General features: G+C 45.0%; 2 protein-coding genes across 2 annotated transcripts in view; both read right to left on the bottom strand.

Moving 5' to 3' along the window:
* Positions 1-13135, bottom strand: part of LOC141961097 (ral guanine nucleotide dissociation stimulator-like 1) — a 52553-nt gene extending 39418 nt beyond the window's left edge. The window contains exons 1-4 of the mRNA XM_074907651.1: positions 13109-13135; positions 12003-12113; positions 4865-5070; positions 2809-2886 (exon numbers count right to left, since the gene is read on the bottom strand). Of these exons, the coding sequence (XP_074763752.1) occupies positions 2809-2886; positions 4865-5070; positions 12003-12113; positions 13109-13135 (422 nt within the window). The remainder of the gene's footprint in view (positions 1-2808; positions 2887-4864; positions 5071-12002; positions 12114-13108) is intronic.
* A 3590-nt stretch (positions 13136-16725) lies between these two features.
* The window catches only part of LOC141961094 (ral guanine nucleotide dissociation stimulator-like 1), a 57913-nt gene continuing 57284 nt past the window's right edge, over positions 16726-17354 (bottom strand). The window contains exon 11 of the mRNA XM_074907643.1: positions 16726-16869. Within this exon, the coding sequence (XP_074763744.1) occupies positions 16726-16869 (144 nt within the window). The remainder of the gene's footprint in view (positions 16870-17354) is intronic.

Genomic DNA, 17354 nt, shown 5'->3' with positions numbered 1-17354 from the left:
CATCGCTATTAATTGAGCCACATAACGTCCCTACAAAGCAAGTAGGATCATACCCCTTTCCTGACACAAAAGAAAAGCACAGATGGCTTATCCGTGCCTTGTTCCTTACCTACCTAAGCCGGAGAGCCAAAATTAAAAGCTAGGAGTTCTTACGCTACTCCTCTGTTCTGATTACTATAGGCCAGAACAACTGATTCTGTACATCACGGAGTCATAAGTGCTGCTGCGGGCACGAGGGGTGGTGACTTACAGGTATTGCTGTCAGGGAAAGCGGGGGAAGATGTTCAGGAAAGAAGAAACCGTCTTCTAGAGAAGCCGATCTCATGAGCTCCACTGCCATCAGAAAAACAGCTGAGATGACCAAGTGACAACAGCCCTGGTTTGCAGCAGGTCCTATCCACTTCACCAAACGCTTAGGGCCGCGCTCTGTAGTGAGCTGTGAGAGCTTAGCCCTCCAATGGCCGTATTTTTCACATCTACAGAAACCTTCCCTGATACCTGTTCCAATAACCCCACTTCACAAAACCCTCGTGCAATAACGGTATCCCACACTCCCACTGATATTCCATGAAGGGCCATGCTCTCAGTAAAAACCTCTGACCACAAGCATCCAGTCAGACACACTGATGTGTCAGCTCAAAGAACATCTGTACTCTGTGCTCCCGACAACCAGGCACTTGGCTTTTAAAGTTCAAATCCTCAAAAAGACAGATACAGTGGCTCAGGTCTATCCTGTTAATAGCTGCAAAATGGACAAGCATACCAGGAGGACCTCTCCTTCCTCAAGTTACGAGATCACGAGAGGAGTTCAAATATGAACACAGATTTCACATGTAGACAATGAGCTCCCACAAGGCTCTCAAACGAGGCTGTGCCACAAGCGCACTCAAGCCCTGGCACGGGACTTGCAGGTCTATTCTGAGATACATAAACACACTGAGTGTTCTCCATCTCATAATCAAGCTCCTTTGGGTCCATGACACGGCAGTTGGGGGACTAATCCCAACCTGATTTACCCTGGTGAAACTATTCTCCTCATCCCCAGTACAAACGCTTCATCTGTTTTGCAGGAAGGGTACTGCTGTAGCTCATATTCTGTGCCTGGACTGACTGGGAAAGGGGAAAGTCAAATGGTTTGCCCAAAGCTGGAAGAGACCCTGGAGCTCATTTTCGATGGCAGTGTGGGAACCTGCTGGCTGCCTACTACTGCCTCTACCCATTACAGAACACTGCCTTCTTGGTGCTTGTAATGAATTTTTAACTACCAGCTGTTCTTTGATGAGTTCTCATGGCAAAATGGGAGGAAAAGACTGACAGCTCTCTGTCACAGCAGCCAGGAAAAAAATCAGAGAATTGAGCTCCCATGTTGAGTCTCATGGGGCAAGAGGAACAGCCCAAATCAGTAGAGCTTCTAGCTTGCTGTCCTTGCTAAGTGCTAAAAAAAAAAAAATAAACTAACAACCGATAACATGTGTTTCTAACTAAAGCCTCGGAGAGTCCTGTGTCATTTACAGACATTAATTAAGCTCTACATCTCTTCTTGTCAGAGACAGCTACTGAAATGCTCACAGCCAAGGAGCTTTTACCAATTTATCTCTGGTGGTTAAGCAAAACAGTTGCTGCATGAGTGACGGAAGGCAAAGCGACCTCACTGTCCAACCAATCCATTCAGACAACGGAGGACAGGAAGGTGTTCAGTATGTTAACGACACATTTCTGGACTGGGGATGTTTGAACCCTTTTAAGCCAGACTCAAAACCCCCCTAATCCCAACACACAAGCCATCAGAAAAGCATGGAGGTAAGCAGTGGGAAGACCACGCTCGGTATTGTAGAACAGAATTGAATCGACAGTCTGCCTGAATCTCAGGAATTAAAACAGTGCAGCGTATTTCTCAGTCTTGATTGGACTGTGTGACATGTGGACATGACAGAAGAGTTCCACATTTTTCTTCCACCTCAAAACAAAAGGAAGCTAAAGGCTTCTTCTTCAGTTACGCCTTGAGAAGTCAGTGCACTGATAAAAAAAACTAAGGTCTTCTTAACTGGTGGAAGCTGAGACATTCATAGAAAAACAATCCTCAGTAACGCTGACAAGAATAGAGCATCTTCATACTGTAATCAAATATAACGTTGCAGCTACTCTTCACTGCCACAATGCATGCAAACCACAGATCACACTGCTGTCAAAGAACAAATGCTGAAGACCTAAGGCACATTTTACACCCGACGTCTACAGATAAAATCCACGTTCATATGGTGCTAGGAGGATAAGCAAACCCCTTTTTCACCCCTTTAACTGCACTTCAAGACAGCTTTGCTCTTTTTCTTGCAAATTCGGATGACTTCAGAATTTAAATCTCACTCTAAAAGCAACACTGTAAATCACAGGGGCACCAGTGGCAAAGAAACACGCATACACACGCTGCCTGAAACAACCCCAGCTTCGGTCTGCAGACACTGCTGTTATGCACAATGAAATCAGTCACAAGCCATAACCATTTACCACCAGAGGTAAAGCAGGGGAAACAAACACTCCTCCTTCGTTTAATCAACTAACTCTTGGCCTAGATGTGTTCGTCTCATGTTGAATTCTGAGACAATTTCCCTGACAGAAAGATCTCTGCGTTATAGGGCTGGATATCTTACCAGACCGTTGATATGTGGCCTTTACACAAGCCTCTTGAAGCAAGCCAACAGTGCTCTGAAATTTCAAAGGAAGCAACATCTATGCTGCCCACAGCCTCCCCCAGTACCGAATCCTGACTGGGGCTTCCTGTGCAAAATAACAGTGAAGAAACACACTTACGTCCCCAGGACTGGTTTGGATTCAGAGGAATCCTGGCTTACATCCTCTTCACAGCCTGAGGGCTCTGGGTTTTCGCACCTGAAAAAATGAGATGGGTGTTTAGAGGAACTCCGACTGAATAAAAGCAAAATCCTAAATAGCATAATTCATATACAAGTCTCATCAACAACTAAAAAGCTCAAATACGGAATCTAACATTTGGGCAAAACTAAGGAGCTTGAAGATTATGTCACTTAGGAGGAAAAAAGTCCTCAAGAGACAGACAGTTTCTTCCAACCGAATTTGTTCACTTACAGGAAGCAGCCTGCACACAGGAGGAATCAACCAAAACATTTTCCTTGCTCACAGCTCCAAGACCCTTTCTGCCTGTTTGCACTCCATCCTTTCCCAGAGCAATATTCCAGGGCGCAATGAGGCTGCAATACAACCACTTTCTCCAACGCAGCTTCTCTTTCTCTAGTAGTTGCCATTTCTTCCTACTCCAAGAGTGATTTCCCACAAAGTTTTCGAGGTGACAAGTGCTCACTCGTGCCAAAACTACTGACACAGTTGTCACGAGTGGGAAGGGCCCACGGCACTCTGAAAATTACCACTGGGAAAGAGGAAACCATGGGCACGACTCCAAAAGTGCAAAGCAAAATCTCTCACCTACACAGGCAGTGCACGTGCCTCGAAGGCAGGATTATGCCCTTCATTTTCAACGGCAGTGCCCCCTGTTTCAGACATACAGCTCCGTAACGGAGTTCATGGCTCCTTACAGCCAGCTTTCATGAGTGAAAGCGGACAATTACGCACAGTCCAGAATAAGGCAAGCTGATTTTACGCATTCTGTGCCCAACTAAGGGTGACAGGCACCTGAAATTAATCTGAACAGTCAGAGGAGAGTAAGTGCATCTTTAAGTGCTTGTGCTACAACATCCTCGTAACATCAGATAGAGAACACGTAGCGGGCTGCCAGTTTGTGTCCAGCAGGTTCATGTCAGAACTCTTAACAAAGTCATCCAAAATGTTTCAAAGGACAAAAGGAAGAGGTGGAAGTATCAGTCTAAGGCTTCACATGCAAGAATCCCAGGTGTGTACAGATAGCGTTTGCAATTCAAAGAAAAATTCCATTCAATTCAACTCACTATTTATTTATTCCAACTTTCTCTGTTAAAAATGTGTCTTTTATAAAAGTCAGTAAAATAAATCATACACAAAATATTACTGGCTAAAAGGGACAATCTATATGCACACAGCTATTGGCTCCTCTGATAAATCTGTGCCTCTTTGGCAATTTACAGGCTTAGGAAGCAAGACACTCTCACGACACACTGTCACTTGGCAAGTCAGCTCCTCTTTAAAGTAAATATAATCTACACAAACTTGATTGGGAAAATGCAATAAATATTCTCCTCCCAAAAGAAGATCACCTCCGATCTAATCATGTCCCAATTAGAATTCAGTGTGAGAAAACTAATCTTGTGGGTTCTAAGCATTTGTACAGATACAGCAGATGTGATTTAACAGTCTTACCCTAAGCTATTCTTAGAACATCATCCAGTTCTTCTGCTGTCTGCAAATACTTATGACTGCATGTTCACGTCAAGTACTAGAAGGGGACAGTGAATTCTTTCTTATGTTTGTACAATCCCTGTCTCAAATCAGCAGCCCCCAAACAGGAGAGTGTAGGTCCAAAAATATCAGTATCCAGAAAAACATACTAATCTATTCTAGGTATGACTTTGCAGCCCATGCATTCTTTTTTTTTTTTTTGAGGGGTGGGTAGAGGGAAGCTGTACTAATTTTCTTGCGTTGGTCCTAGTTTGGATCCTTAGCAGTCAGACACGGCACACTTTTGCTGCCTGATGACTACGCTTTAATGACAGCTGGGATGTGGGCAGCACGCATTTACACATTTTATCTTTACGCTGAAATTCTGAATTTTGCAGGACTCTTGACATCTGTCCATCGGGTTATTAAGTCCATGTCCTCTAAAAGTAATGGAAGAAATTGCTGAGCACATCCCCCTATCATGTAAATGATGGCTCAGTTCCCATTGTATACTGGCTCTTACCTCTCAAGAATTTCCAGTACTTCCTTAGTAGAAGCAAAGGCACGGTATGTAGACAGAAATATACTGGTGTAGGTGAAATCACTGTCTCCAAAAGCTGTCAGAAGATTCTTCACAAGTCTGTCCAGAGTCCCAGCTTTTATTGTCCGGATTTTGCATGTTTCGTACTGGCTGACAGTACGTTCTGGAGGGAACTCGTCCCCTCCAGCCTACAAAGTTGAAACAAAACAATCACAAAAATCAGACAGAAGCCAGATCCCTGACACAGCTTTCACAATGAAACAAAGATTAAATTCCATCCTCCACATCAATACTCCATCTTTAGTTACTACGTGATTTTGTCACTTTTGGCTAAATGAACACCAAATGCCGTATCAAATAGCAGAGGTTTTCAGTAAGTTTATCTTGAAGATAACTTCTACGCTCCACACAATCTTTTACAGTCCAACTGCTATTAAGTTAGCTTATGATCCCAACATATATTATCATCTAAAAGAAAATCCATCACACCACAAATAATATTATTACTGGGAGGAACAATAGTGGTAACTCAGTGCCCCATTAACTTCTGAATAAACATGAAAACTGACCACAACTTTGGCATCAGCACTTGTGATTCCCTTTCTGAAAATACCAACTTTGGGTTGCCACACAGAACCCAAGGTCATGAACACATCTGGATGTGAAACATTTCATGATACTTTTGCAAGGAGGGTGCCAACATCATCTTGCAAACTTACCATTAGAACATTTCCATTTTCTCTTACAGTTTTCATTTGGCACAAGATTTGTCAACAAATTTAGGGTTTGGTGTTGGGGGGAGGGGCTTAGACAGCATTTGGTTTTCATGCTTACAGACTGGTTTAAGTCTGAAATAACTAGAAACATTCCCTTCAATTCTGCCATTATTTAGAGGATGGTTCAGAAAATTATTTTTGTGACTACTTTAAATACTGATTTGTTAAGTATGTGGGATAAAAACTTTAAAATGAGATTATAAATAAAATACATCAACAAGAGCAATCAAACAGAAGATTTCCCTCTACCTCTTGAGTTGACTGTCTCTGGGAAGGAATGTTCAGATCACTAACCTAAGAAAGGCCGAGCTACAGAGGCAGCATGGGGAGGTGTACAGTTCTCTTTCTGTTGCTGCTGTTTAATGGGGACCAAACTGACTGATGGACTGCATCCTCAGCTTGAGGAAAACATGCTGTGACACACCTGCTCTTTTACCTCAGTCACAGTTACATGACGTGCATAATCACATATCACCAGCACTAATGGAACTCCAGTAACAAAAAAGTAATTTTCCTTGAGAGAAAGAAATGGCTTGAGCCCATTCGAGTGTCCGCAGCCATGAGTGAAATGAAAAATCCTGTCAAAAATCCCCAGACATCACTATGATTTATGTAAATAAACTATTGGAAGATCATCTGAACGAATGAAATACCTTTTTGAAGTAGTTACTTTTATTCACTTCCACTGAGTTTACAAAGTCAAATCCTAGCTAGGATTAATGGCATTATGCAAAGGAGAAATCAAGCCGTCATGAAATATTTCAAGGGGGGGGAGGGAATCTTAAATCTTTTTAGGTTAGATTAGATATATCAGTAGAAGAATGCTACAGGAAACAAACTTGCACTGGACATGAACACACAACACTCTAGTACTTAGTCTTTGCATCATCAACTCTCCTGCAACCTCAGGATAAAAACTAAGGAGTTCAACCATTTTCATCGCAGCATTATTCCGCTGCAGATTTCCTCCTTACATACTCACCCACAGCATGCCTTCAGCTGGGACTGCTGTGATGGTTCTCTTCGGAATCACAGCCTCCCCTCCTAGTAAGAGCTTCTGCTGTATCATGAGATCACGCAGTAACAGCATATCATTAGGTCACATTTCACAGCCTTACAGTAACGGTTTATAATTTAACAGCTCTTCTGAGTTTGGAATATCGAGTCGGTTATTTGTACAGACTGAGAGGCTCCCCTAAGTAACGAGACAATCCACATTCTGAGTTTCTCCATGGTTCCTTGACGTGTCTCAAATTCATCCTGACCAACCACCACCAGGACTGAATATGAAGTTCATGGACAGCTTGACCAGACGTTTTGCTCCAGAAACTGCCTGCTAAGGTATGAGTTAGAAACAACAAGGCTAACAATATTCCAACATTAACACAACACCTTGGGACTAGACTGAGGACATGAAGACAGCATGTTAATGACTTACAGTCACTACCAACTCTGGCTTGGTATATTGACAAAAGCACAAAGAAAAAAGTTAACCTATTCATAAAATAATTAGGAACGGATCACCCATCCACTTCATATTTACATCACGACCTTCCATTGCTTTTGAATTATTTATAATAGACACCCTTTTTTGTTTTAAACAAGACAGAGGTCTTTAATATTAGTCTAAAGCCCTGCTACTCTGGCACGAGGACATCTCATTTCCCAGCTTAACAAGGTCCAACAAATCTTACTGTTACATTAAAATACAACCTCCTGTATTAAAAAACAAAAACAAAACCCCAAAACCAAACAAATAGACCAGACAGGAAAAGAAAAATCAGGAATAACAGCAGTATCCCACAGTGTTCTGGACTTTCTAACAAGAAGTGGGCCCAGGCACAGATTTTTGGCAGAAAAGTGCCTCTGTGTCTGTAGGAAGGCCTGGAAGAGCCAGGATCATCTTGCACCATCAAGACACAAAGACCTGTCAACAGCCTGTAAAGAGTATAGACGCAGTAGGTAAGCAGAGGCCCTAGGAGACTTGCAGCCACATCTCAACTGCAAAATGGCACCATTTCACCTTGAGTTTAAGCCACTGAAAGAACCCATTCCCAGAGGCCCTTTTCTGTCCACCTGCTGCAGCCAAGTGGGCTGGGAAAGTGGTCCAGCCAAAACAGAGCCCTTTATTTCACCTCCTAGGCTCAGGTTTAACCCGCACAAGTTCACCCCACGGCTGCAGAAACACACAGGCTGATGCAAGGAACACAAGCTTGGGTGCAAGCTGTAAGAATTTCTGGAAGCACTGTGGGTTTACATCTGCTCAAACAGACTGGTAACTTGGGCTTGTGTCATGAACCCATTCATACCTTTTATAAACAGACAAGGCAACACACAGTACTACTGCACCAAACCCCACTGTTACCCCAAACGCAACCCCACAGGGAATGAGTGAAATTACACCAGAATAACTTGAAAAACTTTGTTCCGTGGATCTCATGGCTGATATAAAGGTGTATAATTTGTTATACACCTGACTTAAAGGTATATATAGAATTATATATGGCATCACCATTACAGAAACACTCTAAGAATACTGTTTGTTATTGGTGCTATACATCGCCCGCCTCCATTCAAATTTTCCCTAAGCAAAACTTGCTCAGGAGAAAAAAAAACACTACATTTTCTTGCTGACTTTTCATCGTACAATTAAAATAGACTTTTGACAATAACCACTTATACAATGCAACCACTTTCAAACAGGGAAGAACGCCTGCACCACCGTATTTAACTATTAATTTTCTATCCAGCAGATTGTCCAAACCATGATGTACTGATTTACGGCCATATTCTACTCAGCGTGTGTAAAGGCGTCTCATCCACTAATGTGAATGTGTACCAAACAAGGGCTGAATCTGCTCCCAAGTATGATACACGCACAAATTTCTCTGCTAATTGCAACACTGCAACTTCCCCAAGATATCATACTGGGAGAAAGTTAAAAAAAAAAAAAAACAAAAAACAAACCCCACACCAAAAACCAAAGCAAACCAAAAAAACAACACCAAACCCTGAAAATCTAAACCTGAGTTTGTCAGCAAAACATTAAACTGCTAGAAATCATTTTAAGAGACTTGTAGGGATTGTTCGTGTTTATATTATTTCACATATTAAAGCTGCAGCAGCAGCTCTTCTTCAACAGGTACTTAAAAATATTTTATCATCCCTAACTTTTTTCAGTGATTTCAAGATTCAAGATGGGCAGATTTTCAAACAGTTTAAGCCCACAGCTTTTTTAAATCAGAGCAGTTATCTTCATGAGATCACTGTCTCCTACCCACCTAAATCACACCTTCCCCACGCCAAATACAGGCACCGCTGCTGTTCTCCAGCCATACAACAGCATTTCTGACTTGATCGATGAATTAAAACTTCTTGCTGCTTGACTATCATTTCTTACACCAGTTCCTTGGTAGTTTGGGGATGGACACTACCAGATGCCCAGCATGGGCACATTAAGCTCTTGGAGACAAAGCTTGAAGACATGAAAAAGCCCCACGCGCCATCATTACCATCAACCTCTAGGTTGACCTTTGTCATCCTTATAGAAAACAGGTAAAAATTCATTTGGTTTTTTGGGTTATATATAGATTAATTTTAATTCCTATCTCGTTCTCTCTAGGAAGCAGACTTATTCTTTTGTTGTTCTCATACGGCTGACAAAACGTGATCTGTTTGTGTTCACTTCCTTTGTGAGGCTTGACTTCACCAACTCTTAGTTTAACTCTTAGATACAGCTTTCTCTGCTGACAAGAGCTTTTCTCTATTTCTCAAAGTCTAACTCCTAAAAAAAAAAAAAAGAATCTTTCTTACATCATTATTCATGCGCCCTGGTCTGAAAGGTTTTTTCCCTTATTCAAACTAGAAGTCAAGGTAGTGTTTGCAGTTTGGTCTCTCCAACTTCCAAGCTCATACATTCAACTATCTGAACTTCCTACCTTACTTGACTTCACCAAACACATTCCACAGTTTCCAAGTGTGCCACTGTAAAGCTAAGCATCTCACAGACCTACTCTACTTACCTTTCTACAGAACTTAAGGCAAATCGCACTGACACAGCATCACCTCATACTGGATGAAAGAACTGGCCGGCACTAGTATCTACTGCCTTGGTACAATTCTGGCCAGTTGCTGAGAACATTCCTCTAACCAGGTAGCCTTAAACTACCCCCTCACTTGCCTCTTTGCTATTTACATGGTCAATCATTTTCTTCCTGCCTTACTGTCTTACCCCATTCCTTCTTTTCTCTTTCCACTAACGTAAGGCCCATTCTGCTAGCCCCTAGCTGTGGTTCATCTTCAGTGTATGCATCCACTGGCATACAGCACAAACACAACCACCAGGCCAAGCATCTTCAAGAGAAAGGCCTTTTTTCCATCCCTCCTATCTTCAACTGTGTCCGCTCCACAGTCGAGCAGTTTCAGTATTTCAATTCAATCTCGTTCCACACCTGCAGTCCCAGCTCCTCAAATTCTCCAGCCCTTGTTCCTCCTTGCAAAGGAACCCTTGAACAATTCTCATTTCTATCATTTGACAAATGCAGAAGTTTCTTTCCCGTGGTCATCCTCTAATCCTTTCATTTGTCCAGTGGATCCCATCCACATCATACACATTCTCTCGTCCCTTTTGCCCTCCACAGTCCCATCCCTCAGCTAATCAAAATCTCTTTCAGTCTCTCGCCTCTTAAACATTCCCCCCATCTCTCCACTTCCTTCTCTACCTGCTGCTTTTTCCTTTCTCTGTCAACTGTTTACTTTTCAGTTTACTATTTACATAAAACCACTGACTGGAGTTCACCTCTTCCGATGCCATTCATACTCTGTCAGCATACTGCTCCTGGCAACAGAAATTCAGGTGTTTAGCAGCTCGTCTACTTTTACAGTCACTGTTCTACTGTTCTTATCTGCTTCTGGCTAAGCTACGATTCAGCTTGTCCTTGGTTCATTTCATGGGTACCTGGCTGTCAGTTCAAGACCAACAAACACCACAGAACTCTAAATTTTTCACCCGTCTTTTCTGCTTTGCTGTCTTTGCTTCATGGACAATAGCACCATCCGGTTCAACACACAGGTGCCAGCCTCCCTACAGGCTGCCTTTACATCCTCGGGAGTAAGCTGAACCTCATACAACCTTCTCTTTCTAGCCACGTCATTCAAATTCCTTGCTACTCCTCTTAAAACTTTTATTCCAGTTACCAATATGCCTTTTTCTCTAGCCTGATCTATTTACAGGAGCTCATAAATACTTTCTAATATTTTCTCCTGGGAAAAACAGGAGGCAGAGGCGGGAAATCTGCCACTCGAAGGAAGCAGATTTGAAATTATCTGTTCTGACTGGAACTCTATGTACTTCTTGGAAACATAGGAAGGGGAGCTTCTAAGCACTATCTCTATGCAGGACAGAATTTGCTTATCTTTCTTGACTGTGGATTCAGCACCGCTGCATTGCTGTATGTCATGGAACTTCACAAGAACACGATTTGATATAAATCTCAGGGCAGTTTTAAAAGTCTTTAAAATATCAGTCTGGATACTACATCAAACCAAGTTCTTACATCATTGCCTCTGATCCTGAAGAAAATATAGAAACATAACAAAATAATACAAAAGCTAGAGCCAGCTCCTGAAGATCTGGCTCAAACTGCCACAGCTGCACTGATTCCAATGAAGTGAGGACATTTTCTATCAGCTGGGGACTTGGCCTGACAGAGGTGAAGCACTGGGCAGCATGCCAAATTGAGTGCGTGTGCATTTCAGCTCAATCTACTTACCACTAAAGCCTTCATGCTTTAAAATGTACCTTTGACAAACAGTACAGAGCTGTAATTCCTGCAGACATGCAGACAAGTAATTTCTAACCTAGCTGAGAAAGCACTACAAAAATAAGACCCAAACCTATATTCACTTAACTTCTCAGGAAGTTTCCGCTAACTTCCGACAGATCTTCATTAGTCAAAATACTATGACTACTAATTTGGGAGACCTGAGAAAGGTTCCTAGCAGCAGAAACAAGCCATAGCCCAGTCTGAAACAACTGCTAAATGTTCAGCTTCTCAGGCCATAAGCTAAGATCCTTACTCCTGCACTAAGTATCATCCGACCCCGACCCCTCGCCACAACTGGTCAAAGCTTGTCTGCATGACAAGAAAAGAGTCAACACAAGGAGAGAGTTATTTCAGATGACCCAGGCAGTCAACTTCACTGTTTTGGGTTTTTTCAACAGTGAGAGCAGTCAGTGCTAAAAGTTACTATCATTAACGATTCGTGTGGAATTCAGCTCCCTGGAGCAGGCTCCAAAGCCCATGAGCAGCCTTCCAAAACGCCACCGCGCCAGCTTTACTTACGCCTATCCAGTTTGCTCCTTCCTTGGCAGCGTGCTGAACCTGCACTCGTTTCAGGGTGACATGGAAAATGGCTCCCTCTTCCACCTCTTCACCCACATCCTGAATTGCACTCTGCCAGGGAAAGGAGAAAGGGGGAAAAAAAAAAAACAAAACAAAACAAAAAAAAAAAGAGAGAAAGAAAAAGAACATTTTCACTCCTCTGCTAACCGCACTCTACCCCAGGTGCTGTACTGCTTCACGCAGACCTGAGGGCAGAAGATGGGCTGCACAAAGTAAATACAACAATCAAAGCAATACGGGATACTTTCAGATTGAGGATATATTCTGGAGATATTCTTGGCAAACTGTCCTCTCCTGTGGTATCAAGATACCTTGACTTCCCATTCAACTGTTTTTCCTAGACTAGCACATACTTTAAATAGTTGTATAAAGTCTTTTCTAAGGAAACAGTTTGGGTTTGATTAGCAGTCTTCTCTTCCCTCCCCTCCCCCCCTTTCCAAAGCAATTAATCTCTTTGGCCTTTCATTTATGGAAGGAATTGCACTTTTTAAAACTGCAGAATTACTTAGGCAGGCAGCCTTTAAATGCTTGTTAGCTTCGAAGTTTAAAATACACCAACCTTTTATTTCTTTTGACAGGACGGATCCAAAGAGCCGGTGGTTTGCTTTTCAAAACCTATTATTCCAAGCTACGAAAAACTTTACGGAGTCGAGGCTTTAAAACTCACAAACACTAGAAAGCGGGTTAAAAAAAATAACAATGATAACAGAAAAAGAAGTAGCGCAACGTCCTCCAAACTCGAAGCGAACAGGTGCTGCAATGACTCCTCGTTTCCCAGCTGATTACCCGGACAAAAGCGCAGGCAGAGCCCCCGCGTCCCCGCTTCTCCCGGGGGTGGGGGACTCCCCCCCTCCGGAGCACCCTCCCGGCCCCAGGCGCGGGCTCACGGTTCCTGGGGAAGGCAGCATCGCTCCGAGCGGCGACGAGCAGGGAGGCGGCAGCGCGCTGCGGCTCCGGCGAGGCTGCGGGGAGCGGCGCGCCCGGGCCACCCCGCCGGCACCGGCACCCCGCGGGCAGGGCAAGGGGGGGACGGGACGCCCGGTTACCCTTTTCGCTTTCCACAGCAATTTCATTCTCGGCGCCTCGACGGGGCACGCCGCCGCCGCCGCTCCGCCCTGTCAGCGGCCGCCGCGGGCCGGGCCGGGCCGGGCCGAGCCGTGCGGCCCCTCGGCTCCGCGGCGCGGGAGGCGGGAGGGCGGGCGGCCGCGCCAGGCCCCGCCTCGGCCCGGCCCCGGCCCCGCCGAGGGGCTTCCTGTTTACCGCCGGCCGACAAGTTGCGGCGGACTCAGTCGTGCCTGCCCGGCGCCGCGCCGGGAGCGGCCGCGGGGCTGCCGCTCGCCGGGGCTCCGCCGCCCGGAGCGGGGCGTTCACCCGCCCCCAGCTCCCTGGAAGAGGGACGAGGTGCGGCGCGTCCCGCTCGGCTTCCAGCGGGGACGGGGCCGGCGGGCAGCGCCTCCTTCCCGCCGCCGCCCGGGTGCAGCCGCACCGGCAGCGCCCGGTGCCCCCGGGCGGCCGGGGCAGGTGCCCAGCGCGCAGGGCCGGGCCGGGCCGCCTGGGGGGCTCCCTGCCCGCTCCTGACGGGGTTGGAACTGTTCTAGCACTTAGAAAGGCAAACGGACAGAAGGGGGATTGTAGGGCAAGCTCAAGCTGGACAAGCTTACTTCCCCAAGCTTGAAAGGAAGGAAGTCAGAGGCTGTAGGGAACCGCAGCCCTGCTGCGAGCGGCGGTACTCCAGGTTGTCGCGGCCCTGCTCTGCGCTCGCCCACCGGGCAATTCAGGTGGCTCAGACAGGGGCAGAGCAAGGGCCTTCCTCCTCCTCCTCCTCCTGCCCACCCCAGGCAGGCCGTGCCAGGGCAGGCAGCCCCCACCGTGCTGGCTGGGGGGCAGCCGCGGCCCCCCGCGGCTCTCCGCAACCCTGTGGCCGTCGGCAGAAAACCTCCTCCCCCTGCCAGGGAGAAGCGAGAGCGGGGACAGGGGATGTGCAGATGCGCAGCGGCAGGTAAGAAACCCGTGGTAAACAGCGGAGCCACGAGGAGCAAGGAGCGGAGACGTGGGCTCTGCAGGTCGAGATGCGGAGGGGCACGGGGCAGCGCTCCTGGCTTGCGGAGATAAGGGGATGGGAAACTGGAGGCCTGGGGAGAGTATTCCTACCCCTTCGACCTGTGCAGCTGGCCCTGGGAAACAAACCCCGACGCTCTTCACCTGTCTCGCCGCAAGAGAATGGCTCTTCCTAAGCCAAGGAGAAAAGCTTCTCATACTGAGTCTCTGTAATCAGTAGATTATCATCTTTCCCCCTTACCTCTTTACATAGACTAAACCCACAATATCCTTATTTTTTTTCTGTGGGAGCCCCTTGCTCACACACAAGCCCCTCTGAACCATGACCCTCCTCTTACGCAAGCACTAGCTGCAGACATCAGCATGCTAACACAAGGATCTCAAACCACCTTAAAAACACTGACTTAAGTTGCCTATTGAGCTGTCTTTAGTTACCTGGATTTTTGGACTTACAAAGGGAAGCAGAGAGGAGTTGAATGCACCAATTACTGTGCAAGTCAATGAAAGCAAGTAAGACCTGAACCAGAAAGCTCAGATCTCCTGAACCTCAGCACTAACAGCCAGTATATTCACGTATTTACACACAAGTGTTACTGGCAAGTCTCTCAGGAGCAGTGCTGGTTCGGAGAGACTGTTAGCACTTGCAGCTGTTAACGTGAGGCAGCACAGGAAAGCAAGGAACATTATTTTAAGCTACGAAACCAAGATTGCATTGTGTTGTCACGGTTGAAGTGATCAGATGATTTGCCAGGCGGAGCATTGAGTTTATTTGTTTAACACCAAAGTGATCCAGAATATGCTGAGGCAGATACAAGCTTCAATAATCTGACCAGAAACCCCCAACCCAATATGTCTGTGTTTCGTAGAAACCTTCAGTATTTACTTGATTGAAATCTTAATCTAGTTATTTTGTTTACTTATCCCTTAAATTAGTTTACATGAGTAAGCTTCTAGAAGCTGTTTCCGTTAACTCGTTTAGCTGCAAGAGGAAAACTGCAAGATGGCCAGGGCAATACACAGTGCAACTTAGTCTGACAAATTAATTTCATCTTTCTTTAGCCCCTACCTAGGATGCTAGTTCAGAAAAGCACGTAAGCAGTAGCTTTACTTCAGCATGAGCCTAAACCATTCACATCAAAGCAACTAAATTCTTAAGATTCTTTGATGAACTGGAGCCTAGACCCTGGAATCAGAATGAGTTGCAGGCTCAAACCTCCCCGGGACTGAGTCTTGTCCCCACAAGAATTCCGTCAGACGTTGCATTGCGTAGAGCCCTGCAGTCACATTTGCAACAGATTTTCAGTGCAAAAGTGTTTATCCGAATCCTCTGCCAATTCTAATATTTGCAGTTTTCTAGTTCCTTGGAAGTCTGGATTCTGTTGCTAACGGTCTCACTTGGGAGAGGGATAGGTGTAGGCTGGGGTGGTTTGCTCATCAAAGCAGCTGCCAGGGGATGGGATAGTGTTTTCCAACATAGTGTGCCTCTTTCTTATGCCGCAGTATTTGCTTGCTTTCCAGCTAACCAAAGAGGTCAATTCAAATATACTCCCTCTTTCAACGGACCTTGTCCATATTTAGATCCTCAGATGTCATAGCTACAACAGTGTTGTTACACGGAATACAAGAAATTTCTCTCAGACTGGTAGAACCTGTCAAAGTGAATGGAACATGCTGTACTGACTACAAATTTAACAGAAGGACCCAACTCCTGTTATTAACTTTTACCAAAACATGCGTGTCTGTGTATGTGTACATAACATGTATGTGTTTATTTGATCTTTGAGAGAGAAAGGATTAGGCTCAGTCTAGGCTCCTAAAAATCTGATTTCTATCCAGATACTGATTATTTCATACTGAAAAGGAGGAAAAGCGTATGTAATGTTTAACTTCCCTTTAGTTGCATTCTAAGACCATTATGTAGTGTTCAACCCCTTATGTAGACCAAGAGACAGGATCAGAATGCACAGGAGAACATGAAGACAAAGCAGGCTCTGATTGGTCTAAAAGATGTTCTGTAAAGATTTCGAGGACTGAGAACAGCATGAAAAAGCATGAGAACAGTCTGCAACTCGGTTTAGTGGAACTTCTGGTTTGCTGGTTTAACAGACTTTAATCACAAACTCGATCTACACCAATGAGCCACACTCGTGGTTAACTTTGTGTTAAATATTTGGTTCTTTCCCAATCATGTTCACATGCGATAGCTACATTCCTGCCATAATCAAGGTCTGTGCCTGCCCTTTCTACTGAATCAGAATTGTTCCTCTAAATACATCTGAGCACGTATTCCCTCCCCCTTGCACCAAGAAGGAAATGCAAATCCACTTGTGAAATGCAACCTTACACTTCTCACAGTGAAATGTTATATAAGAAGATCCTTTGAGGTCTGGAAAGTTCTCAAACGGCAGATCATTGACCACTTAAGCCCAATGAGAACTTGCTGACTGTCCACAGAGAAATAAGTTAGTCACAGAGTGATGATTTTTCCTTGTTTTCAACTGTTGCTACAGCTGGCATGCAGACACTTTCATGAGCAGATAAAGCAAAAGACCTATAAACCAGCTGGAAATAAAGAACAGCTAGTCCTGCTGCCTCTTCTAGGGGCCTAGCGGAAGGAGAAGAGGAAACAGAAGCCAGCGGTACCCAAATAAGGGAAATATTTGGGAGAGCAAAGGAAAAGGACAAAGTAACCAGGCGATGTAAGAATCGTCCCAGACAGCTTCTCTATGAGAGAAGGGCATCGCGCAGCCTAAAAGGAAAGAAGCCAGGTACCAGAGCGCTGCATGCGAATTAGCCTTACTGGGAAGGGCTGCTCAGTGGGAGACAGGAAAGGAAAACACACAACTGCCTCCTTACTTTTTTTCCAAAAAAGGGAGAACGCTCCTTGCATTACAGAAACCATAAGTTAGGCCGTGGTTTCAAGATGTTCCTTTCAATGGCAGTACCAGCTCAAGCAGTTTCCACTGTCTGGTGCTTGATTGTGCCAGGGGCTAGACCTGTTTGCATGTTGGAAATGCTAGACATTTCCTAGTAACCCTGGCTTTGCATTAAGTGTTTTTACAATATTACATAGTTTTCTTTTTTTCTGTTTTGGGGTTTCTGTTTAAGAAGCAGTGGCTACCACCTCAAGGGCACTACCTGTACATGTGCAACTGTTAACTGGAAGAGAGGATTCCACGAGACAGGCTGTCTGTTCATCCTGTAGAAAATAGGAGAATCTATCGTATAGAATAA

Source organism: Athene noctua, chromosome 5 (genome assembly GCF_965140245.1).
Source record: "Athene noctua chromosome 5, bAthNoc1.hap1.1, whole genome shotgun sequence".
Classification (NCBI taxonomy): domain Eukaryota; kingdom Metazoa; phylum Chordata; class Aves; order Strigiformes; family Strigidae; genus Athene; species Athene noctua.
Note: the sequence above shows the minus strand (reverse complement) of the source record. Positions and strands in the feature narration are given on the sequence as shown.